This window comes from Sceloporus undulatus, chromosome 3, assembly GCF_019175285.1.
Source record: "Sceloporus undulatus isolate JIND9_A2432 ecotype Alabama chromosome 3, SceUnd_v1.1, whole genome shotgun sequence".
Lineage (NCBI taxonomy): Eukaryota > Metazoa > Chordata > Lepidosauria > Squamata > Phrynosomatidae > Sceloporus > Sceloporus undulatus.
The window spans coordinates 75,441,011-75,465,674 of record NC_056524.1 but is presented as its reverse complement, the minus strand read 5'-3'; the positions used below and the strand labels follow the sequence as shown (position 1 = coordinate 75,465,674).

Below are 24,664 nucleotides of genomic sequence, written 5' to 3'. Positions count from 1 at the left end.
GAACTGGGGGGGTTTCAGTTAGAGACGCGATTCGGAGGCGAAGGGTAGTGAGCTGCGGCAGCCGAGGCAGTGAATCCCGAGGACGTTTCTGGTGAACCCTGACTTTTCTCTGCGCGGAGCGGGACCTCCCGAGACGACCTCTCGTTATGAGTCATGTGGCAGTGGAGAATGCCCTCGGTCTAGATCAGCAGGTGAGCCAGAGGGCGACGCCGAGGCCTAACCCGACCCAGGCCCCGAGGCCTCCTTCGGGTCTCCCCCTCCTCCATCCCTCCCCCTCCCAAGGCCTCCCAGTGGCGCATTTAATTGTGACGCAGTTTTATGGATCCCTCCTCTGCCGCTCCAGGGAACCATCCCGGGCGAGGGGTGGAGAGAAGCGGGTGAAAAAAGGGGGGAGACGGGGAGCCGGGGGCTGCGAGGGCCGTGCTGGGTCAGGCAAGGCCTCGGCCTGTTTCGGGTGCTTTGTGCGGCAGCGGCGAGGGATTAGATTCTGCCGGGCCCCCTAGTGGCGGAGGCTGGGAGCGACAGCGAGAAACAACGGCGGCCATTGTGCGCATGCCCGAACTGCAGGGAGGGGGCAGGAGGAAGAGGAGGGGAGGGGTGATCATGGCGGCCGGGGCGCGCATGCGCGTTCTACCTCATGGCGAGGGAGGGAAGCGCAACGGTGGCGCTGCGCTCTCTCTCCCTCGTCCCTCCCTCCTTTCTCTCGCGCGTGCGCGGTTTCGTGCTCGCTCGCGCTCCCGTCTCCTTTGTCCTTTAGCGAGGAAAGGAGGGACCGGGAGCGCGCTTCCCTCGTGAAAGCCTTCCTCGGAGATGCTTCGCTTCGGCGGCGGCTCCCGAAGTGGGTCACGTGACGGAGCCGAGCAGGCTGCCCAGGAGGAGCCCCCCCCCCAAAAAAAAGGCCTCTCCTCTCCCTTGAAGGAGTAAATGAAACCGATCCTTAGAGGCACCCCTTATGTCAATACATCTGGAGCCTTCGGAGGAGCCTTAAAAGGCCGGACCTTCCTCCTTGGAGTTCTTACAGCAATGCTGCTGAGCCCTCCCACGATTCCCTTTCCTTGACGCCCTCCATTTTGTCTCGGCCTCCTCCTCCTTCTCCTTTCGGGAGTCGTAGGCAGCCGGGCTTAGCCCGAGGCGCCCTCCCTCTGCCCTGGAGGGCTCCAGAAGGCGGCCTCCCCTTTCAGGTTCGTGCCTCCAGGAGGAGGGTTTTCCAGCTGCTGCTGGGCCGCCTCCTGCCTGCTTTTTTTCTGGAACGTTCTCCATTTTCCCGGTGGTTGAATGCCAGCAATGCAGCCGCCGCCCCCCCCCCCCCAGCCAGGAGACGGCCACCCAACAGCAGTGCCTTGCTTTCTGGGGGTTTCTTGGGCTCTTCAGCAGCCTCTGTGGCTGGCATCTGCTCTGAAGGCCTTCCTGGGCCTGACCTTCCCTTAAAGATTCAGAGATCTTGCAACCAAGGGGGGGGGGGAAGAGGTGAGGATACACAGAGGAGGAATAAACTCTTTGAGAGCATGGACACACAGCCCACAAAAAACGATGGGTCCCAGCCATGGAAGCCTTTGCATTCACAGTTCAGAAACATCTCAGCAGATAATCAATCCACCAGTGATAGCTTTATTGGCTGAACAAAATGCACAATGTCCTTGTTGCAAGCTTTGGAAGCTCCATGGGCTTCTTCATCAGGCAAGATGTCACAGGAGGAAAAAGCAATTGGAGATGTTAATAAGATGCCCACATTTGGATGGTTCTGTCCTTAGTTGAGATGGCATGGGGAGGGTGCCTTTCGTGGGCCCAGCCAGGGCTCAGGGGCCATCCAGCCTGGCCTCTTTCCCTAGCCTTTCTGACTTCCTTCCTGGTGCCCCAGGGGTTAAAGGCCTGCACTGCAGCCACTCACTCACCAACCACAAGGTTGCGAGTTCACTACCAGCAAAAGGGCTCAGGCTTGACTCAGGCTTGCATCCTTCCAAGGAGGTCACTAAAATGAGTAACCAGATTGTTGGGGGCAATTGGCTTACAATTTGTACATCGCTTAGACCCTGTTAGTTCAGTATGAAGCAGTATATATAAATGAAGCTGCTATTGCCGTTTGTGGTGGGGACCTTTGGCTGCCCTGCTGCAGAGTAGAACCGTCACAATAACCAGGGTGACCAGACACATCCTCCTTTTCCAGGAACTGTCCTCCAGTTCAGGCTTCTGTCCAGGAGGGATTTTAAAACGTCCTTCCTTTTGAACATGGATTTACATTTACACAAGTCTTTTAGTCCCAGGATCTCTAGGTGTCCTCCTGAGCCAGGGCATGTCCTACATTTCATTACCTTCCCTCCAGGAGGAGCTCCAAAAGGTCCTCTGTTTTGAATATGGTTAAGAATCATGGATTTATATTTCTATGAATGTTTCAAACATCTGGTTGGTCATGCCCTACGTTTTCCTTGTACTGTACGGCCTCCATTTTGCAGTGCCTGGTCCCTCTTGGTGATGAGGACATCTCCTCACCCTGAGAAAGGGGCGGGGGCTTTTTCCTCAACCAAGCATTCAGTGCCTTTGATGGAAGGCCCTCATGATGAAGGAAGCCTTCCTTCTGTCTTCCAGAAACTCCTACAGGGCAGGGAAAGAGCTTTTTCTTATTAACTTCCTGCTCCCCATCCTGTCTCATAGGCAAAATGTTGGGACCAAGATCATACTGTCTTCTCAGAGCATTTGTTCTATAAATACACAAGTATTAATCTTGGACAGGTTTGGACATTTTTTAATAAGGACAATCAATAAAATATCCAGCTGGTGTAGTGGTTTGAGCATTGGACTATGGCCCTGGAGATCAGGGTTCAAATCTCCGCCCGGGAAGCCCACTGAGTCACACTCAGCCTTAGAGGAAGACAAAGCTCTGGAGAAATCTTGCCAAGAAAAACATTATAGGTTTGCTTTAGGGTCACCATAAGTTGGAAACTACAAGTTGAGCTTCCCTTACCTGGAATTCCAAAATCCACAACTATCCAAAATTTTAATTATTTGAAAAATATCATGTATAAAATTACCTTCAGGCTGTGAATATAAGGCATAGACAAAAGAAATGATTTTTATCTTTAGACCTGGGTCCCCTCTTCAAGATATCTCATTATGTATATGCAAATATTCCAGAATCTGGAAGAAAAATCCAAAACACTTTCTGTCGCCAAACATTTTTGACAAAGGCTATTCATCCTATACTTGAAGGCACACCATCACAGTAAGCAATGTGATTGATGCCTGTACATTTGGCAATGCAAAATGTTTCCCCCCGGGGGGGGCAGTGTAACTGTTTTTATTTTTACACTTAACAGTTGGGATGGTTAGCTGAGTGATAGGTGACATTGATATTAACAGTACTAGAATAAGTTCAACAAGTAGCTGTGTGCAGTATTAAATTATTACTTTTCAAATGTATAAATGCTACAAGGAAGTTACAGTAGTTCTTGTAGTTTTTGGATTGATAAATCAAAGCAAGTATGTTGATATTGAAAGGAGAAAGCTGGATTTAATATATGTACTTAATAATTATTCACATAGTTCAAAACTAAGTATTTATTTTTGTTCTTTTCTTTTAAAGTTTGCTGGTCTAGACTTGAATTCCTCAGACTCTCAGAGTGGAGGAGGCACAGCAAGTAGTGAGTATATACTTCATTTATTTATTTAGAGTTAGATAGCATGGTTACCTATAGGACCAGAAAAGAATTCCTTGCTGTTGGAATTCAACCAATATGGAATATATTTGTTCCTGCAAATATTGTTGTGTGAAGTTCTATACCACTAAATCTCATTGACTTTTCATAAAATATTCCACCATGTTTTCATGGTAAGAATTTTGTTCTTGGAACAAAAGGAGTTCCTGTTTCTTAAACCAGCTTCCAATGATGTAATGAAATTCTGTACCTGTAGGAATGGGCCCAGATTCCCAGAGCAGCACTTTCATTTTCTTGATGCCCAGTGAAGTGAATTAGGTTCAGTGAAAATATTCTGCTTTTACATGTTGTCAAACAGGATTGTTTGTTGAAATGGAAGCATGTTTCTGATAGCGAGCAGTGAGGCATTAACACATTCCAGTGATAACTAATTACATAACAGTAATTAGAATGTTATTTTTACATTGTAGCTGCTCTGGGTGGATTTATATATCTCTATTTGTCTTGAGGGCAGTTGGTCTTCTTAGCTGCAGATTTATATTACATGCTTCATTCATAAAGTACTTAATTAAAGGAACACGTGAATGTGCAATAGTGCTTATGATGAAATCTTAGTGCAGACCAAAAATGTTTAAAACTAACAAGTTTCTGTTTTTACTTCCAGAAGGTCGCTACATTCCTCCTCACTTACGGAATAGAGAAGCTTCAAAGCAGGGTATGTTTGGTACATGAATATTCTGCCTATGAAATATCTATCAGTATTAATGTTGCCATGTAACTGAGTTGGGTATGAAAATCAACATGTATTAAGTGTATTAGAAATGGATGTGCTATGCTCTTAAAAGCAGTGGTAGCTCTGAAAATGTGAGGTAAGTTGCACATTAATGCTGGGATGTCTGGCTCCCTTTTCCAGTACTGGGATGGAAGGGATGAGAAACTTCAGATTCATTGTTATTATTAACTAGATAAGTTGCAGTAATTAAAGGGCAAGAACAGCAAAGCTACTTCAGTAGCAAAGAGCCTGTTAGAGAGGAAGAGAGGAATGTACCTGTTGCAGTAGAGGCAGTATCAGGTAGGCAATGGCTGCTTTTGATGATAGACTTGTAGTCTAGCACCTGGGAGTTTGTGGAAACACATCTGGTAATTTGACTTGGAGCTTGTGAAAAACTTCATATACTTTCAGAACTTAAATGGTGGCAGATTAAAAAACCAGTCAGGCAATATAATTTGGTGGCCTGTTATGGTTTCAAAGTGCACTTGGTGCCTCTAAATTTGCTCTAGGAAAATTGTTAAAACATTTCTACAAGGAAGTCTGGGTACAATCTTTTAAATGACAATGAATTGATTTCTTTAAACTCCTCTTCTTAAATTGCCTCATGTTCTAAATCTGCCTGTTGAAAGCTCTAGAGGAATATCCTGTAATTCCAAGCTGTTTGAGATAATATTTTTTATAATGCCTGATTCACAACTAAGGGAAGCTTGAATGAAAACTAGTTATTTTTCTATTTTCTGTTCTCCCTTGGATATATGATAGTAAGTTACTTTGCTTTAAATATCATAATTTGAAAGTGACTGCTGCTTGCATAATTGATGGCAATGGTCTTTGTTAACAGAAGCATATTGGAGTTGTGCTCTAAAATGCCTGTTTATACTGTAGCTACAAGGATAGGATGGGTGCCCCTCTAGACCAACATTTGCTTAGCAGCAGATCATAGTTCATAGAAGTCTTACACAGATATTTTTACTAAAGATTCCACAAAAAAATGTTTATACTTGTGAAGGATGTGTGCTTTCCTGAGTTGTGGGCCATATCCTTTTGAGCAGGAAAAAAGTTACAAATATTTTTGTAAATTGGGTAGTTACATATCACTGCCATTGAAAATGCAGCAGATGACAAACTTTGAACTTGACTTGTTGTTTTGCTTGCCTCTGGTATAGCTGTTGATGGATGGTAGAATATTTCGTAGCAGGGAAGATCCCATATGAATCTTTTAACTTTTGAATATACCAGTCATGCTCTATTTCCTAAGCCAGTGGTTCCCAACCTGTGGGTCGGGACCCCTTTGGGGGTCGAATGACCCTTTCACGGGTTGCCTAAGACCACCGGAAAACACATATTTGCACATAGCAATGAAAATAATTGTATGGTTGGGGGTCACCACAACATGAAGAACTGTATTAAAGGGTCGCAGCAATAGAAAGGTTGGGAACCACTGTCCTAAGCATTGGGCAGGTTGGTTTTGCATTCTTCCTAATTACAAGCAGAAAGTCTAAAATTGAGGTTCATAGCTACTTCAGAAACTATAAAAAATCTTTACCTTACAACAGTACAACAATAAAGCTCTTTACTCTTGGGTTGACTGCAGGTAGTGAGTATCCACAAGCATTGGCAACCATTTCTAAGAATTAGTCACTTCCAGTTGTTTCAACATGTCCCTTTATTGTCCTGTCCTCTGACATATGAGAGTGTTTTCATCATGAATACAGTGATAATCTAAAGTGGCCATACTAGCCCTTGCCCAAAACAATTTTGGGTTATGTTGCGAAGGGTTACATTCACATGGTTGGCAAAATCATCTGTTGACTCTCATGGTGCAGCAAAGTGAGTGATGCCTGCTTTCCAAATGACTAAGGCATATCAGGGCTCTTCCATACCTGTGTGCTTATTTAGGTGCTAGCAAAGGCACTTCTGAAGGAGCTGTAGCTGTTCCTGTGATTATGACCCAGAAATGTGCTGACCTTTTTCTCCAAGCAAAAGGATTGGGTACATGCTAACCCCAAGTGTGCTCTGGAAGTGCTGAAAATTCACCAACATTTCTGAGGGTATTTTAACTTGCTGTTATGGTGTTCTGAGAACACAGAACCTACCATGTGAAGGTTCTTTGGGTTCCCCCTACTCCTGGTGAGCTGGATGGGATCACTTGAGACCAGCCTTTTATCTAAAATCTTGCTCCTGCCACCACCTGATGACTTATCCCAACATTTAACCCTTTTTTGTCTGGTAAGCAAGCTCAAATAAATGGAGGTACTCCCATTTCTGATACTTGCTGAGGGGCCGACTTTTCTACTTAACAACTCCTCTGTCTGCCAGAGATTCATTAGAGGAATGAGGTCAGCTATCTTAACCACCAGGAAACAAGACAGTCCTCTTGGTTTTTCATTTTCAGGTCACCTTCAGTGTCAGAGGTAAATACAGTGGTACCCCAGGTTACGAAAATAATTCGTTCCGCCGCCGCGTTCGTAACCCGAAATCCTTCGTAAGCCGAAAAAGCCATAGGCGCTAATGGGGAAAAGCCGCGATTTCGTGCGAAATAGCGCCGAAAAGCACCAAAAAAAATTTTCGTAACCCGAAATAACCTTCGTAACCCGGAACAGTTTTTTCCTATTGATTTTTTTCGTAACCCGGAAATTTCGTAAGGCGGTGCTTTCGTATCCCGGGGTACCACTGTAGGTGCATTTGTAAAGACCTTGGCAAGTAGCTTTCACACTACACTGCTTGGGTAAAAGGTTTTTTTTTGCAGGTTGAAGAAATTTCATTATACCAGTGAATTACAATTTTGTGTTTATATTTGGAGTAAATCATAACACTAGGAGTGTTCATGACTCTTTTGCAGCAGGAAATGCCTATAACTATACGGCAAACTACTATTCCAATTCGACGCCACCACCAAGAAGCTGTAAGTTGGTGTAAGGCTGGAGTGATCTTACAGTTGGCTATTTGAGAGCATGCCTCCAGGCATACTGCATAACAGGAATTTGCAGTCAACTAATGGTGTGAGCTTTTTCTTGAAACGCATAGTCAGGCATGCTTTACTTGCCTATTTAACTTTTTAAAGACTGATTTGCTTAGCATGTTAAGGAAAATGAGACAGTGAGGAAATGAAAAATTCACTTGTATTGAACAAGCTTAAAATCTTGTTTCATGGTCCTGTGGCTTGATAGCACTGTTTATTAGATTTTTAATATTCAGCTGCAGATAGTAGTCAAATCCAATTAAGAAACAAGATGGGGAACTTTATTATGCATCACCAGGTTTGCTAGTCACTTGAAATTTAGCCACTCCAGATTTATTATTACTTTATTTTATTTTAAATAATTCTAGTTGCCCAACAAAGTTTCTGTGGCCTACATGCACAACAATATGTTTACAGATAAATAGTGCACAATGCTTACTGGCTGTGTGAAAATGATGTAGATTATTGTTTGGATTAAGGGTTACTGACATTAAAACATATATTGCATTAACAGACATAATTCAAATAATTATATGCTGGGAGAAATGCATGATATACATTAAATCAAATACATTAATACAGCTGTGTGATACACTTGTACCAAAACAAAAAAGCCATATAATTATTATCTTAACATGACAATGATAATCACGTGTATCCTGTCCCCATAAGTGTATGTGTAAATTTCAAGTCAACTTTGCCTTACAACAATCCTACCATAGTGTTTTCTTGGCAATGTTTATTCAGGAGACATTTGCTACTACTTTTTCCTGTAAGGCTGAAAGAGTGTGATAGCCCATGGTCACCAGGGGGATTTTACATGGCTGAGGGGGGATTCACACTGAGGTCTGCTAGAGTCCTAGCCCAGCACTCTACATGTTACACTGTGCAAGTTTATCCTTACGCAAGTTTACCTTTCACCAAAGTATGTTCTGGTAACTTGTAAATACACATGTGCCAAATCTTTCAGATCTTTAAAACTACCATTGTCTTTCTGTATTTGTGGCTTTTAGCACTCATGGTTTAGATCATTTGCAAAGTCAAGACTGCAACATGCACGCTTACTCTCACTCCTCTCCATCCCCTTACTGCTGCTCTGTAACTGGCCCAGTTGAGCCAGCCACAGAGTGACAGAGAGGAAAGAGAGGCAAACGTGTGCTCCTCTCCAACCCTTCCCTGCTGCTTTGTAACTGGGGGGGAGGGGTTATTCACAAAATTTTTGCATTCGCAAGGGCCCTTCGCCCCGAACCACGAATATAGAAGCACGACTATAGATTGTTTAATACTGTTTCTCTCATTCTTTCGTATAAACATTTTAGCTGTTTTTAGGTTGAGTAAGTACTTGGAAGGATTAGTACATTGGAGAAGAGAATCTTTGGAATAAGTTGTTCCACCTTAACTAGAACTTGCGATAGGATTTAAAAAGCAGAACAAATAACTTTGGAGCAGTGACCACATACAGATTTTTTCAACTGTCTGAAGCTGTGGAAAAAGTCATTATTTTTTTTGTAGTTAAAGTTATGGGATTGCTGAAATATCTACGTTTTCAAACATTACTACTGTCAAAATGTAAAGTATGTACAAAAATAGTGTGTAAAATCTATTGTAATTAATACAGTTACAACTACAAATGCTTTATTATCCCCTCTGTTGTAAGCCGACCGGATTTCCAGTGATTGGGCGGCATATAAATAAATCCTATTATTATTATTATTATTATTATTATTATTATTATTAATCTATCAGGTATATTATGCTCTGCTTATATTAGTTGTTGCTCTTGCAAACAATTTTTCACCTTTGAGATCAGTATTATCCAAAACAAAAGAGATAACACAAAAACCTTTTGGAATTAAACAGGGCAACATTAGGTGACCTACTATAAGCAATTAAGTTGGTAACCTCAGATTGGATTAAATTACACATGTCTGCAAGGATTGTAATTTCTTAATACCATGGATGCTTCCATTCTGAGTTGCAAATGTAGACCTTAATATTTAAGCTTTTCCTTTAGAAAAGAATGTCATTCATTTTCATAGAGAAAGTTACCTTGCCCTCTACCCTGTTTTTGCCAACCACCCTTGTTCCCCTACGGAAAAGATGGGGTGAGAGGAAAAACTGTAATTTTTCTTCCCTGGTCCCTTGTATTTCACTTTTTCTGATCTAATGGCAGTTTATGCCACAGCTTTCACAGGACTTTGTGTTTTTTGCAACATTGCTTATGCTATCAGAAGTTCATCTGAGATTTTAAAATCTCAGTCTGATTAGACTCTCCAATGTAATTCCTTCAGGAACTTCATAGTGACAAAAGCAGAGTTCACTTTCTGTATTTGGATTTGGGATCCAAACAACACACAACTCTACCAATTAAAGGGCTATCTGGTGATCATGCACATTCACAAAGTATTCATTATCTTTATACTTTATAGTACTTGACTGAGCTTAGCACAGGATCTTGAAGCTTGCTTCACACTGTGACCACCTTTCTTTAAGACATGCTCTGCTTACAGCATTATAGCAGCTACTGGTGCCCAGAACTAATACACATACAAACAGTTGTGCTAGCTTTTCCCCATAACCCTTGGCTGAACTAAATGTTTGCAGCTTTTGGCAACACTAATGCAGCATCCTGATCAAGTCAGTGTCTGCATTTCTGATCAAGAATTTGGCCCCAAACTTGCCAGTCCTTTCCCACGGAAAGTGTCCTTGATATAAATTTCTGGCAGTGAAAGTCACACTGATGCCATGGAGCTTGCAAACACTATTTGCCAGCACAAGTGACATTTTACCCTTTAATTGTTTAACTTTTTATTCTCTGCCAAAGATTCCCCCAGCTGGGACTCTCGTGGAGGTAATGACTATATGAATGGATATGATCGTGACAGCCGGATGAATGGCTACGATCGTGATCGCGGTGTGTTTGGATCCAGAGGAGGATCTGGACGTGATGACAGAGGTGGGCGTGGGGATCTGTCACCTTTCATGCAACACTCCTTCAGAGTCTGCTGGTGCTCTTGCTGAGAAAAACGTAGCTATGTTGTAGAAAGCCTAGGTTATAGTAGTATGGAGTTGCTGCAACTTTCTATGGAAGTTGGAGATTGTTACCAAGCAGTTCTGACAGAGCTGCTTTTTCCTAAACTGAAAGGCTACAGTACTAGTATTCATACCTATTACTTTAATGGGGGCCATGGCAGTTTAATTTACTGCTATACCTGCTGTAAGATGATGATTTAGAATTCTGAAGCTAGAACTCAATCAGGTGAGTGCTTTCATTACAGTGTAGCTTTTTATTCAGTAGCCAGTTTTATACTCCATATTTTGCATGTTGAGGGGCATAAACATTTTTCGGGTTCTTTCTCTACATGAAGTTTCATCCTGTTGGCTTCAGTGTCTTTTTAATAGGAACTGGCCATTTTTTCAGTCCGTTACAAAAAAATCTACAATAAATCAAACTATGGGAAAGATTACCTGGCCCATCAGGCCCCTGGAGCCAGGAATTCAAGAAATAGGTGGCTTGGAGCTGGTTACCATTTGATTTGCCCCCCCAAATTGCTCTCCCACTTGTATGGGTGCAGAGATTGTGAATCTGCTCGTAGAATGGTCCATTCTGTTACCAGTTTGCTATAGTAGGATACTACACAAAAATTGTAACTAGATTGAAAATTAAGATCTCACTTCAGAGTTTAGAAAAAAATTCACTAGAAGTTGCCTAATAGCCATAGACACAAAGACATGCAGGGTCCTCATTGGACATACCTGCATATACTCGACTATAAGTCAACCTCATGCATAAGTCGAGGGCAAATTTTCCGGCCAAAATTACGGATTTTGCTATGACCCGTGGATAAGTCAAGGGTAAAACTGAGGGGCAATATAGCAAAGGATCTAAAGGGTGAAGCAAAGCCAAACAATGTGAAAGAACTTATAAAATTCCAGCAGACATAGCTCTTTGTGCTTTTAAGGCTGGATGGATGAGAGAATAGAGAGGGTCGGTGCTTCACATATTATAATCTTGCTTTTCACCAGGAGATAGTTCCTTCTTTTAAATAAGAATTAAGATACAGTACTTACATTGACTCATGGATAAGTCAATTTTGAGTTTTTTGGGTCAATTTTTCAACCTAAATTTCTAGACTTGTACATGAGTATACACAGTAACTAGACAGCAAGTTTACTGCTGTTTGAGAGGTTTAACAGTTGTTGCATATTGAATATCACTTGCTACAAGACCAATGTATCAGGTATTTATAATTAATGCCATCTTGTGATATTGGCAGTATAACACCAGATAGTGTGTTGCCTTGAATAATTGTACATTCAAATATTTGGGGATGTATCAATTACTGAAACACCTTTATGGTGTTGTTGATGTTTCTTACTTGATTCTTTGACTCTTTACATTTAATAAACACTGGTCATTAAAAGACAAACATTTAATCAGTGATTGCATTACTCCTAGGATTTGATGGTGGGTGGAATGCTGGCAGAGATAGAGATGCATACAGTAGCTTTGGTGCAAGAAGTGAACGTGGTTCCGGAAAATCAAGCTTCTTTGGTGACCGTGACAGTGGCTCAAGAGGAAGGTAATACTTGACTCCCTTCTAATTGACATAATCAGACTGTGCCCATAGTAGATAATTCTAATGTCTGTAGAAGTTTGGCCACTGTTATTCTGTTCTTTACTAAGTATGGGTTGAAGGAGAGATGAGAAAGTTAGTAATCTGAAGAAGTATACAGGATAACCTGAGGTACAAAAGTGTTTGTATTTTAAACTAGCTTTAGTAGGTTTGAATTATACAGTGTTGAGTTGATTTACTTTGGTTCTTCATTAATTGTGCAGTAAATTTATATTTGCTAAATGTGATATCTCAACAAAAACAGCTTTACTGATAACATTGCTTTAGCTTAGAGTGTGACTACAAATAAATGATTTAATTTGCTGATAAAATGATTGGAAGCTTTTAAAAATTAGCATTTCATGTGAAATAGTTTCTTTTTTTCACTGCAATCCCAAGGGGGGGGACCAAGTCTACTTATTTTTTCATGTTTTTAAGAGCTGAGAGGCATGTTCCTGTATGGATGTGTGCACAATAGCAGGGTAGTACCTGAACATTAAATTTGCTTATATCAATTTCCTTTACTGGTTATCTTGTCACTAAGGAGTTAATGGACAGCAGTGAGTGATGTAAAATTGGGAGCCTCTGTGCACTCCAGCTTCTCCATAGTGGAGGTGTTAAGATCAGTTCCCAAAAAATGCTAAATTGCAATCTGAACAAGAGAAGACTTTTCCTCCAGATTTAAGATTTCACTAGATTTTATAACCCCAGAGCTGAATGTGTAGATAGGTTAGCTTGGTTTAATTTATGCTCAGCAAGGGGATGTCCAACAGCCTGGAAAAATTCAAACTATGGTCACTTTAATTATGTTAGTTATTTTAAAGGGAGGCAGTTATGTTCAGCCTCTCATAAGAATTTTTGTGGAAGTTGATTCTGATGTTATCTTATGTGATTTAGATTTGATGACCGTGGTGGAAGAGGCAGTGACTTCGATGGTATCAGCAGTCGTGGTGATAGGAGTGGCTTTGGCAGATTTGATCGTGGCGGAAACAGTCGTTGGTCTGATAAATGTGACGAGGATGACTGGTCCAAACCACTTCCACCAAGTGAACGCATGGAACAGTAAGTACAGTCAGTTTTATCTCAGAGTTTCTAAATCAGGTATTCATTGCAGCCTGATAGTATGCTGAGTATTTCTATTCTAGGGAGCTGTTTGCTGGTGGGAATACAGGCATTAATTTTGAAAAATATGATGACATTCCGGTTGAAGCAACAGGCAACAACTGTCCTCCACACATTGAAAGTGTAAGTATTTTTTGTTTTGTTTAATGTTGCATAATCAGTCTCCAATGAAAGGGATGTCAACATGGTCCTGACAAGGGAAACCTTGTTAATCAGTAATTAGTGTATTAAGTAAGCAGTTAATTCTGGGTGGATTTCAGGGGAGTTTATTAATAAATTTAGGAATTTATTCAAGTGTACTTACTGAATTCAGTTCCTTCAGTACACTTACTTACCTATGTTTACATATTTTACCTGATTTGTATCCATTTTTCTCAATGCTGTCTTACTAAAGATCTCTAAGCTTTTCTGCTTTATTAACCATTTTATTGGGAATTGTTTTTAATGGTAATTTAGGGTGGGAGATTGGGGAACTAGGATCTAATATGTCTTGTTATGCTTTTATCTATTGATAGTCATGCTTGATTTTATTGTTTTTGTTGTTACCCACCTCGATCCAGTACAGGGAGAGGCGGGATGCAAGTTGTTGTTATCATTATTATTATTACTTTAGAAATGTCTAAAATCTCTTAAGCCTTTCTGCTCCTTTAGACCAACTGTTCCCAACATTTGGTCCGCCATTTGTTTTGGCCTTGAGATCCAGATCAAGAACAGTTTGGCCAACAGCCTGGAATTATGGAACGTTGAGTCCAAACTATCTGGAGGACCAAAGGATGGGAACCACTGTTTTAGGTCAGTGCCCGCTTTGGTTGATTAGTTTACTAGTCAACAACAACTTAACTCTTCCCTCTAGATGCTGGCTTTTTTGAGTTAATAGAAAGAATGGACAATTGAGCCTTCATTGAGATTACTTCTTAAAATTTTGAACTTTTGTCATATGTTGAACTTGTTTGTTTCTGCATCATACTGAGATTTACATTGGTATACTTTTTCTGATTCTGGTCTTTATTTTCTCAAATAAGGTGAATAAAGAATAATAATAATAATAATAATAATAATAATAATAATAATAATAATAATAATAATAATGTTTATTTATATACCGCTTTTCCAAATTAGATCAAATGGCCACAGCACATCGTCTTAGAGGATATAATTTATTTGAACATCTTTTAAAACTTTATTAACATACAGATACAACTTTTTAAACCATAGTATCCTAATGTTAGAGTGGCTGGCAGTAAAGCAGACCTAATAGAAAATAAACCATATGTGATATGTTGGGCAGTGGTTATATGCTATTCAGAGGTGGTGTGGTGTAAGGGTGGTAATGTTGTAGACAGCTTATTCAGAATTGGCAGCTTAAATTTTTTAATATAATATTTGATTGGTGAAATGTTAGGGAAAATCTTGACTTTAACAAAAATAATGTAGGCCTCTGGTTGTTGTGTATGGTGTAGAGCAGGCCCAGGGACCGCATATGCCCCGTCAAAGAATTTTGGTCAGCCTTAAGGATGTGAAACAAGTTCAAGGCTCCTGTGCCACCTAGTGAGAAGAGGGCCATATGGAGGAGGATGGGCAAATACTCGCCTTGCTAGGTTTCTCCACTGCTTGGCCTTCTCCTGAGAAGGCCAGGCAACAGAGGAAGAAACAGAGCAAACGCTCACCCCCAAGCTTTCTCTGCCACTCTCCTGAGCAGAGAACCAGGCAGAGGAAGGGGGATGGAATTAATATTAATAATATTAATTAATATTTAATTAAAACAGGTTTGTGGCCTGAAGAAGTTTTGATTTTGACCCATACCTACTGCCAAGTTGTGCATGTCTGATGTAGAGGCACATCTTGGTTTCGTTAGGCATAAACCTGAAGTTTTATACTGAGTTCATTGGGAGTTTTTTCATGTGCTCATGCTACATTCATATGTTTGTATCTTGCTTCTTCGGTCAGGTTTTCTGGGCAGGCTGTAGACTTCTTTAGTTCTAGCAAAATTGTCATACAGCACCAGCCCCTTTGGTAGTCTTATTTGTAACTTTTTCTCTTGGTTGCTGTAAGCAGTTTTAAAAAACCCTGAAACATTCCTGCTCAGACAGCAATGCTGTCTGTTGGAAGGATCCCACTGTAGTTCCTTGCTGCTTGTGGAGGAGAGCACTTAACCTCTTTCATATCCAGTGTGGAAGTAGAAGGGACTATTAAGATACAGTGGTACCCCGGGTGACGAAATTAATTCATTCCGCCGCCGCTTTCGTAACCCGAAATACTTCGCAAGCCGAAAAACCCATAGGCGCTAATGGGGAAAAGCCGCGATTTCGTGTGAAATAGCGCCGAAAAGCACCAAAATTTTTTTCGTAACCCGAAATAACCTTCGTAACCCGGAACAGTTTTTTTAAATGGATTTTTTTCGTAACCCGGAAATTTCGTAAGGCGGCGCATTCGTATCCCGGGGTACCACTGTACAGTGTTCTGTTGAGAGATCTGTGAGACTGATAACTTCAGGACTAATTTGCAAGGCTGCTGTTTAATAGCTTCAATTATCTTGCAGTTCAGCGATGTTGACATGGGGGAAATCATCATGGGGAACATTGAGCTCACTCGCTACACTCGGCCTACTCCAGTGCAGAAATATGCCATTCCTATCATTAAAGACAAGAGAGACTTGATGGCTTGTGCCCAGACAGGTAAGCCTGTGCATTACTTGTTGGAGAAGTTGATATGCTGCTTCTGAATTTTCAGAGCTGTAAATATCTGTGTTCTTGAATTTTTCCCCCTGAATGTGGATATGATCATGAAATGTCTACTTCATATATTTTTTTTAATCTGGTCAGTACACAAACACTGCATCCACACTTCAGAAATAATCCAGTTTGACACCACTTTAATTGCCATGGCTCAACACTGTGGAATTCTGGTAATGGTAGTTTGTAGAATGTCTGGGAATGGTAGGAAAACGCTTGTGCTCCAGCAAACTACAATTCCCAGAATTCCATAGCGTTGAGCCATGGCCATTAAAATGGTGCCAAACTGGATTATTTCTGCAGTGTGGATGCAGCCAAAGCTAATGTTGTGAAGTCTCATTGTGCTGTATAGATGTTAAGAGAGCAGAAATCAAATATGGGTGGGAAATGCTGTTTGATGGTGCTGCTTAGGGATGCAATGTATGCAGTTAGGATGAGAATGGAATGGTGCAAATAATGGGATATTACATTTCTCTAGGGGTAGCAACTAACATAGTGTGGACACTAGTATTTTGACATTTTTAATCTATATTAGAAATAAAATCTTTACTGCTGTTTAAGCTTTTGTGGGGAAAAGATTGGTTTGGAAACTTGAGTGTTGTATTTTTATCAAGACTAAAGTGTATCTTTCCTTTAGGATCTGGAAAAACTGCTGCATTTCTTCTGCCCATATTGAGTCAGTTATATACCGATGGCCCAGGAGATGCCCTGAGAGCTATGAAGGCAAGTTTATATCTAACATATAAGCCATATATGTGATTTATCCCAACAGTTCTGCCCAAAAACGCTACTCAGGTATTGTGATCTTGTTCCAATAGTATTTAGGCAGGAACCTCCTCAATAGGGTGTTTGTGGTATTTGTACGGAGAAGCACACAAACCCAGCATATAGTTGTAATGCCTTGAGCAGTGGCCTTGAGCAGTGAGGGACCAAAGACCACCTAGAACCACCTCTGGTGTTTTTTCTGCTTTTTGATGGAAGATGCATCAGGTGCCTGGGCCACAGTTACAGTTTATGTTGCAGCTAATAACAAGTGTTTAATGTTGCAGGAGAACGGAAGATATGGACGCCGTAAACAGTACCCAATTTCACTGGTGCTGGCTCCCACAAGAGAATTGGCAGTTCAGATATATGAAGAAGCCAGAAAGGTAAACATTGCATGCTCCTAGCAGCTTGATAGCGGTGCATAAGATACCTCAGACTAAAACCTTATTTTCCCCCTCCAGTTTGCATATCGTTCCAAAGTTCGTCCTTGTGTTGTGTATGGCGGAGCTGACATTGGTCAGCAGATACGAGACTTGGAACGCGGCTGCCACTTGCTTGTGGCAACTCCAGGTCGTCTTGTAGATATGATGGTGAGAGGCAAGATTGGACTGGACTTCTGCAAGTAAGTGAAATGGCTCCATAGCTACAAATATTCACAGTCTTGATTGCTGCTTATTAACTTGAAATCTTGGAAATCATGATGCACTCTTGTTTTAGATACCTGGTACTGGATGAAGCTGATCGCATGCTTGACATGGGTTTTGAACCTCAGATTCGTCGTATTGTTGAACAAGACACTATGCCACCTAAGGGTGTCCGTCAAACAATGATGTTCAGTGCTACTTTTCCAAAGGAAATCCAGGTATTCTCTTTTGTGAAGTTGTGTAATGTACAGCTTAGGGAGATCCAGCAGATCTTACAAAGGTGGTGATGTGTTGTTTTTTTTAAACGAAGTAACTGCTTGTTAGGATGTAGGTAGACAACCTGTTTTTCCAGGTTCAACAGATAGAGTTCTCCATGATCATGAACTTTGTCCCTGATTCATACATATCCATGGAAGTGTGTAGCCTAATGGATACATTCATATCTGGATGTCTTATATTGAATAAAATGTTTCTTTTTAGATGCTTGCTCGTGACTTCTTGGAGGAATATATCTTTTTGGCTGTTGGCAGAGTTGGCTCTACATCTGAGAACATCAAACAGAAAGTAGTGTGGGTGGACGAGTCAGACAAACGGTCATTTCTGCTTGACCTCCTTACTGCCACAGGTAAAGACTGTTTGGGAGAATTCCAACACAACTCTAATGGCTCAGGTAATGAGAATCTATGTTAGGTGGAGGAAAAGCTTCAGACTTTTCCTCCTTGTTTTGTCCTATATTTGAATATTTCATTTAAATCTGCATGCAGCTAGCTTGACTAGTAAAGTTGTTGTTCTGTTGTTATTTGCAACCATAATACTAGTTTGTACCACTTGATGGTGCTATAGGTACAGATGCAGCAATGTTTGCTAATGAGATTCTTTACTTACATAGGTGAAGACTCCTTGACACTCGTTTTTGTGGAGACTAAAAAGGGGGCTGATTCTCTGGAGGATTTCCTATTCCGTGAAGGATTTGCTTGTACAAGTATCCATGGTGATCGCTGTCAGCGAGACAGAGAAGAAGCATTGCACCAGTTCCGCTCAGGCAGAAGTCCCATCTTGGTTGCCACTGCAGTAAGCCAATGCTTGATTGTGAAAGTGCATGTATTCAGCACTCTCATTTGATGTGATATAGTTAACAGGCTCTGATGACTAAATTCTTGTCTTCCTTAGGTGGCAGCAAGAGGATTGGATATCTCAAATGTGAAACATGTTATAAATTTTGATTTGCCAAGTGACATAGAAGAATATGTGCACCGCATTGGGCGTACAGGCCGTGTAGGGAATCTCGGTAAGATCCTATTTATATAAACTTGAAGACTTAGTTGTTGAGCCTTAACAAACATATTATGTGAACTTCAGTGCCAGTAACTACCAGCTTGAGGAAGTGTGAAAAAGCTGTAAAGTAGTAATGGGAGACCAATCAGGTTAGATTCATTTTGGATGGAAGCATCGGGAGAACTTGTAGGTCACCTCTAAAGCAGTGAACAGAAGTAAAGAAATATTTTCAGAACTCAAGAACATTTTAGAAGACTGCCTAGGTGATTATTTGTACTCTTAGAAATTGGTTTGAAGCATCCTGCTTTATAAAGTTTATAGCCTGGACTTCTAAACTGAAGGATTTGGATTTTGCTATACTGTAGGGATTGTGCTACCAGTTGCTTTTCTTCCTCTCATTTTCCAAAGCATACGGTAAGGATAGCTCCTCTCATTGCTTTTCCTTTGCAAAAATGCTAGAATTCAGCTTTTGAAATGTATGAGGTACTGGACTTTTTAAAGTTACGCTTACCTGTCCTTAGTGGCATAGTGGCATGAAGAATGTCCACAGCTTCCCTTCTGCTTAGAGTATGTTTTTGGTGAGCTGTTTATAAACGTTTAGAAACATGTTCCAACTGTACTTTTCCTGACTGCATTGTGACAATGGACAGCTTCCTCACTTGACGACTACAGTTCACTTAACAAAGTATCTTTCTCTCTCTCAGGCCTTGCTACATCATTCTTCAATGAGAAGAACGTAAATATCACAAAGGACTTGTTAGATCTGCTTGTTGAAGCTAAACAGGAAGTACCGTCTTGGCTAGAAAACGTAGCATATGAGCAGCATCACAAGGGTGGAAGCAGTCGTGGGCGCTCTAAAGGGTAACTTGAATTAATCTGTTAAATTTGCCTGCACTCCAGAAATGATACTAAATTGAGCAAGCAGAATAAGCATGTTAGATGTATGCTAACTGGACCTTTTAAATCAGGGGTAGGCAACCTGCGGCCCGGCAAGGCCCTGGGACCGGCCCTGCCGCTGATTGCTGCCAGGGCCTGTGGCATCTCGCACAAGGGGCACGGTGGGGCAATTGTCTATAGAAGCCTCAGAAACATGCATTTATCTCAACATTTTTTAAAAATCAGCAAATTTTTTCGCATGACCTCCATTTTTTATTTAAAAAGTGCCCTCCATTGGAAAATTTTGTCCTACATTTGTCCCGGTTTATTTATTTATTTATTTATTTAAAAAAATTATTTAATTATTTATTTTTTGGCTTCGGCCCCCCAGTTGTCTGAGGGACAGCAACCCGGCCCCCAGCTCAAAAGGGTTGCCTTATCCCTGTTTTAAATAAACACCTTTGTCTGGCATTGAAAAGGCAACAAAATTATACATTATTCTACAGATTAGGTGCTTGAAACAGTTTCTTACTTGGTCACTTTCTGAAAGCAGGGGTTACTAGATGCTGACCTTGGCATTTGAACAAATTCATGTGTGAATAAATAGTCCTGTATCATAGCCAGTTATGTTAAAAAATCAGAAAGGATATTTAGTTTTTCTGTTTTCTGATATAATGATGTTTGAGAACATTTCTGAAGAGAAAAAAAATCCACAAAGTCGCTTTAAAGAAATTATAGCCTCTATTTGTTACTTATTACTATTTTTCATTTTTAGCCGTTTCAGTGGAGGATTTGGTGCCAGAGATTATCGAACAAGTAGCAGTAGTAGCAGCAGCAGTTTTGGCAGTAGCCGTGCAAGTAGCGGGCGGAGTGGCGGAGGTGGCAGCAGCGGCGGCCATGGTGGGAGCAGAGGTTTTGGAGGTGGTAAGTATATGGGAGGAGTGTATATTGAGCACTTGTGGATGAAAGGGAAGGGGGTATGGATAATACTAAAATAATGGCTTTTAAAAATAAATGTAAATTTGCTTGCTCCTAAACTATTGATTACTTCTGTCTTAATAGGTGGCTATGGCGGCTTCTACAACAGTGACGGATATGGAGGCAACTATAACTCTCAGGGGGTAGATTGGTGGGGCAACTGATCTGCTTGCTGCAGATTCTTACCAAACAAGCTAATATGGAAACCACATGTAACTTAGCCAGACTATACCTTGTGTAGCTTCAAGAACTCGCAGTACATTACCAGCTGTGATTCTCCACTGAATTTTTTTTAAGGGAGCTCAAGGTCACAAGACGGGAAGGAACAGAAGCCCTACTTTGAAGAAGGTTTAAAGACTCCATTGTAGTCAAGGATTAACTCCCACACCCACCCCCACTCCCAAGACTGTATTTATGATTTTGTGACTGAGGATCATTTGTTAATGTACTGTGCCTTTAACTTTAGACAACTTTTTATTTTGATGTCCTGTTGGCTCAGTAATGCCCAAGATTATCAATTGTCTTGACAAAATTACTCAACTTGGGCTTTAAAAAAATCAAACCTTGGCACGCAGGTGTGATACAACTTACAGGAATCATTGATTCATCCACTTTATACTTCAAAACAAAACAAAAAAACCAACTTGTGCGGTGGCCTGCATTAGGGCTTTGAGACTCGGAGATTTGAAAAATAAAACATCTTGAAGCATATCAGTGGAATTAGTTTCTAATGTGGCAAAACTGTACAAAGTTAAAGTTGATTTGCTCACTCTATCCTGGATAGGTACTTAGAACCTGATAGTCTTTATAAGCCATTCCAGTCATGATGACGAGGTGATGTATGGATACATGCATACAAGCACTGTTTTAAAAAGTTAATGCAAGTAAACACAGCAATTCCAGTGTTTAGGCAGATTATTAATGTGAGCTAGCCAAATGGAGGCGGACTATTACAGGGAATGTTTAAAGGTGTGAACTTGAAATAGTTTTTAGGAGAATTCATCTACTTGGACTTCTCAAAATTGCCTGCCATATAAAATTGAAATGGTAGAATGGCTGACCACAACAGTGATGGGTCCACTTTTTAAGGGCCTGGCTGATTTTTTTGGTCTTAACGCATGCTAGTGTTGATGTTTTTTGGTCAAGGGGGAATGAACAGGAAGAATTATGCAGCAGGCTTTATTTTAATGCAGATTCACATTACTCTGTTCAAGCTGCGTTGAAGTGTTAACTGGCTTACTGTAGACTTGTAAAATGGCTCCAGAAGAGTAACAAATTCTGAGATCACAAAGGTTGGAATGTACATAACTGCACAAGGTTTAATTCTGCTATCAAGTGCAGTTTTAGTCAGTTTTAGTTGCATAGGTTTCCATTGTATTTAGTCTGTTATGCTGAATCTGGCCAAAGATAAAAGTATTTCCAACAGTAAAATGCCTCTGCCACTTAGTATCTCTGACCTAACCTCTGTGGCCAGAGCTGTTACCAACTTTTATTCTAAGTGGTATAGGACAACAGCAAAATCTCCTAAAGTGCAATAGATCTTTTCAAGTGTATTGTGCCTTGTTCTAAACTTTAAGTAGGTGCACTTGACAGTATTTGAGGTCATTTGTTATGGTGCTATTTCAATTAGTCTAGATTTAGGCCCTTGTACATTTTGCCCATAACTTTTTACAAAATACTTCTTTTATTGCACATTCAGAAAATTTTATATGTCTTGTGTGCGTGTCCTTAACTTCCAATCTTATTTTGTCTCTTGGGAGACTGAACGCAGCTTGTCTAAGGAGAAGGAACTAGATTCTAAAACTGGGACCATGGGAATAATGGTTGGGAAGAAAACTATTTGCACACGACAGATTTCTAGATACTTTTTGCTGCTAGTTTTGTGTAATATTTATTGAACATTTTTGACAAATATTTATTTTTGTAAGCCTAAAAGTGATTCTTTGAAAGTTTAAAGAAACTTGACCAAAAGACAGTACAAAAACACTGGCACTTGAATGTTGAATGTCACCGTATGCGTGAAATTATATATTTCGGGGTAGTGTGAGCTTTTAATGTTTAAGTCATATTAAACTCTTAAGTCAAATTAAGCAGACCCGGCATTGGCAGTGTAGCCATAACTTTCTGATAGTAAAGCAAAAATTGGCAACTTTAAAATTGAACATGCCAAGGTTTTGATACACTTGTCTTAAGATATTAATGAAACACTTCAAAACACTGATGTGAAGTGTCCAGATTCTCAGATGTTTGTTGCGTGAGTTTTTGTTTAGTTGTGTGGTTTTTTTTCAGTGAATGTCTGGCACATTGCAATCCTCAAACATGTGGTTTATATTTGTTGTATTGGCATAATCAGTGACTTGTACATTCAGCAATAGCATTTTAGCAAGTTTTACAGCCAGCAATATTCTTCAGTTAAGATAAGGATTCAATCATATGCAAAGAACGGATTTAAACTTGCTGAGTGTAAAGGATTTGAACGTCAGGTCACTGTAGGTTTAGTAATTGCTTATTGTATTAGTTTAGATGCTAGCACTGCATGTGCTGTGCATTACTCTCAATTTTAATAAAATAAAAAGTTGAAATGCACATCATGTCATTTTTGAGTTTTTTATTTATTATTTGAACAAAGTATGGGCTTTCTGGTGATGAAATGTTCTTTAAACCAATTCTTCTTGCACTTCGTTCCTCCCAAGTGCTTTAAACATCAACATGATCAATAGGGTTTCTGGAAGTTAAAGCCCAAAATATCTGGAGGAGTAAAAGTTGAGAACCACTTTAGAGCACAGAACAAATTATTTCATGGATCAGCCTTAATTTGAGGGTGTACAGTGATCTGCAGACTGTTTTAGATGAAGAGTTGTCTACCACTGTTGATTCACCAACTTGATCTTTGTAGCCAATAATATACTGTGGCACTTCAAATGGACTACTGTTCTCAAAGGGGGGGGTATTGTCATCCAAATGAAATAAGCATACATTGGTCCCTTGTTATACGCTGGGGTTTGGTTCTAAGATCCCCCATATATAACAAAATCCGTGGATGCTCAAGTCCATTAAATATAATGACATAGCAAAATGGTGTCCCTTATAAAAAATGGAAAAATCAAGGTTTGATATTTGAAATTTATACTTTTTTTGAACATTATCAAACAGTGGATGCTTGAATCCGTGTATTAAAAATCCGTGTATAAGAAGGGCCAACTGTATTGTCCTTTAGTAATTAACAAGGTTTTCAAAGAGAGTAAGCTATTTTGGAAGTGGGGATAGTGGAAAAGAAAAAGATGCTGAGCACTGACAAGATTTTTGTGATTTAGCTTCCAGAGATGCTGGGCTCCCACCACTCTGTCTACTGTCTTAAGTAACAATACACATTCCATCAAGTAATTTCACTTATGTTAGTAAACTCCCTGGTTTTAACTAAATTTAAAAGGTATTTTCAGACCTGACTCCCCCAGCTTTGAGGGATTGGCTTTAGAAAGTGGTACTTCTCTTTTTGTCAAAAGTTAATTTTAATTGATGTATTGCAGTGCTCTTGAGTAATTTATATGTTAGTCATGCCCAAAATGGTTGCTGGCATGCTTCTTTTCAGTCCTATATTAATATCCCTGGAGATCTTACTTGAGTAATGATTGGTATTTTTAAGACTAGCTTTTATTTTTATGGGAGCTTTTGTAGATATAAACCCTTTTCTTCCAGAAGCAGTATTCAGTGGTATGAAGGCATTGGTATAAAGCATATTTCTACAGTTGTAAGGAGTAATAGGGTAGAATGTAATAGGATACAGAGGAATGCAAAGTGTGGCCCTTCCCCTAAATTTTCTTGAAGGGCTGCATAAGGTGATGGAAGGTCTTTCAGATCTTGGTGTTGATTTGTGAAGTAAATCTGCTTACCATCTGTTACGCTGCATTGCGGAGATGCAGTATAGCATTCCAGCAGACGGAACTACATCATGTTACCTGCCCTCCAACTCTTCCAAGTCAACACTTTCCTACAGCTCCCCCTCCCAACATGTCCGTGTAGTGGCCAAGGAAGGCAGCAGCCAAAGGTTGTCGTACATCGTCTTGTGTCCAGCTTTGACTACTTGGTCATTGACAGTAAGTAGGCTGTTGAAAATGGAGAAGCTGGGGGTGCGTGGGTCACTGCTTAAGGGAAGTTGTTAATTCCTGCCCCCATAACAACAAAGTTGGGCTTAGGCCTTAGCATGTCACTAACAATATGGCAGCCAGGGGTTTTCTTAGTCCAACAACCTTCAGGAAATAGTTCACTTTAGGT

At 40.5% G+C, this 24,664-nt stretch overlaps 1 protein-coding gene across 10 annotated transcripts; it reads left to right on the top strand.

The window, feature by feature from the left end:
* Positions 1-22,978, top strand: DDX3X (DEAD-box helicase 3 X-linked). Of its 10 annotated transcripts, none has more exons than XM_042460937.1 (19): positions 1-191; positions 3,578-3,635; positions 4,318-4,365; positions 7,265-7,327; positions 10,209-10,340; positions 11,844-11,967; positions 12,898-13,062; positions 13,146-13,245; positions 15,662-15,797; positions 16,492-16,577; positions 16,904-17,002; positions 17,081-17,241; positions 17,337-17,481; positions 17,744-17,933; positions 18,153-18,334; positions 18,434-18,551; positions 19,243-19,399; positions 20,190-20,338; positions 20,477-22,978. In XM_042460937.1, exons 1-19 carry the CDS (start codon positions 147-149, stop codon positions 20,554-20,556), a joined length of 2,238 nt encoding a protein of 745 aa, XP_042316871.1. In that variant the 5' UTR covers positions 1-146; the 3' UTR covers positions 20,557-22,978. The 10 variants fall into 10 exon arrangements, with proteins under 10 accessions (XP_042316871.1, XP_042316872.1, XP_042316870.1 ...); XM_042460938.1 differs by having other exon boundaries at positions 4,315-4,365; positions 17,744-17,888; XM_042460936.1 differs by having other exon boundaries at positions 4,315-4,365.
* The last annotated feature ends 1,686 nt before the right edge of the window (positions 22,979-24,664 follow it).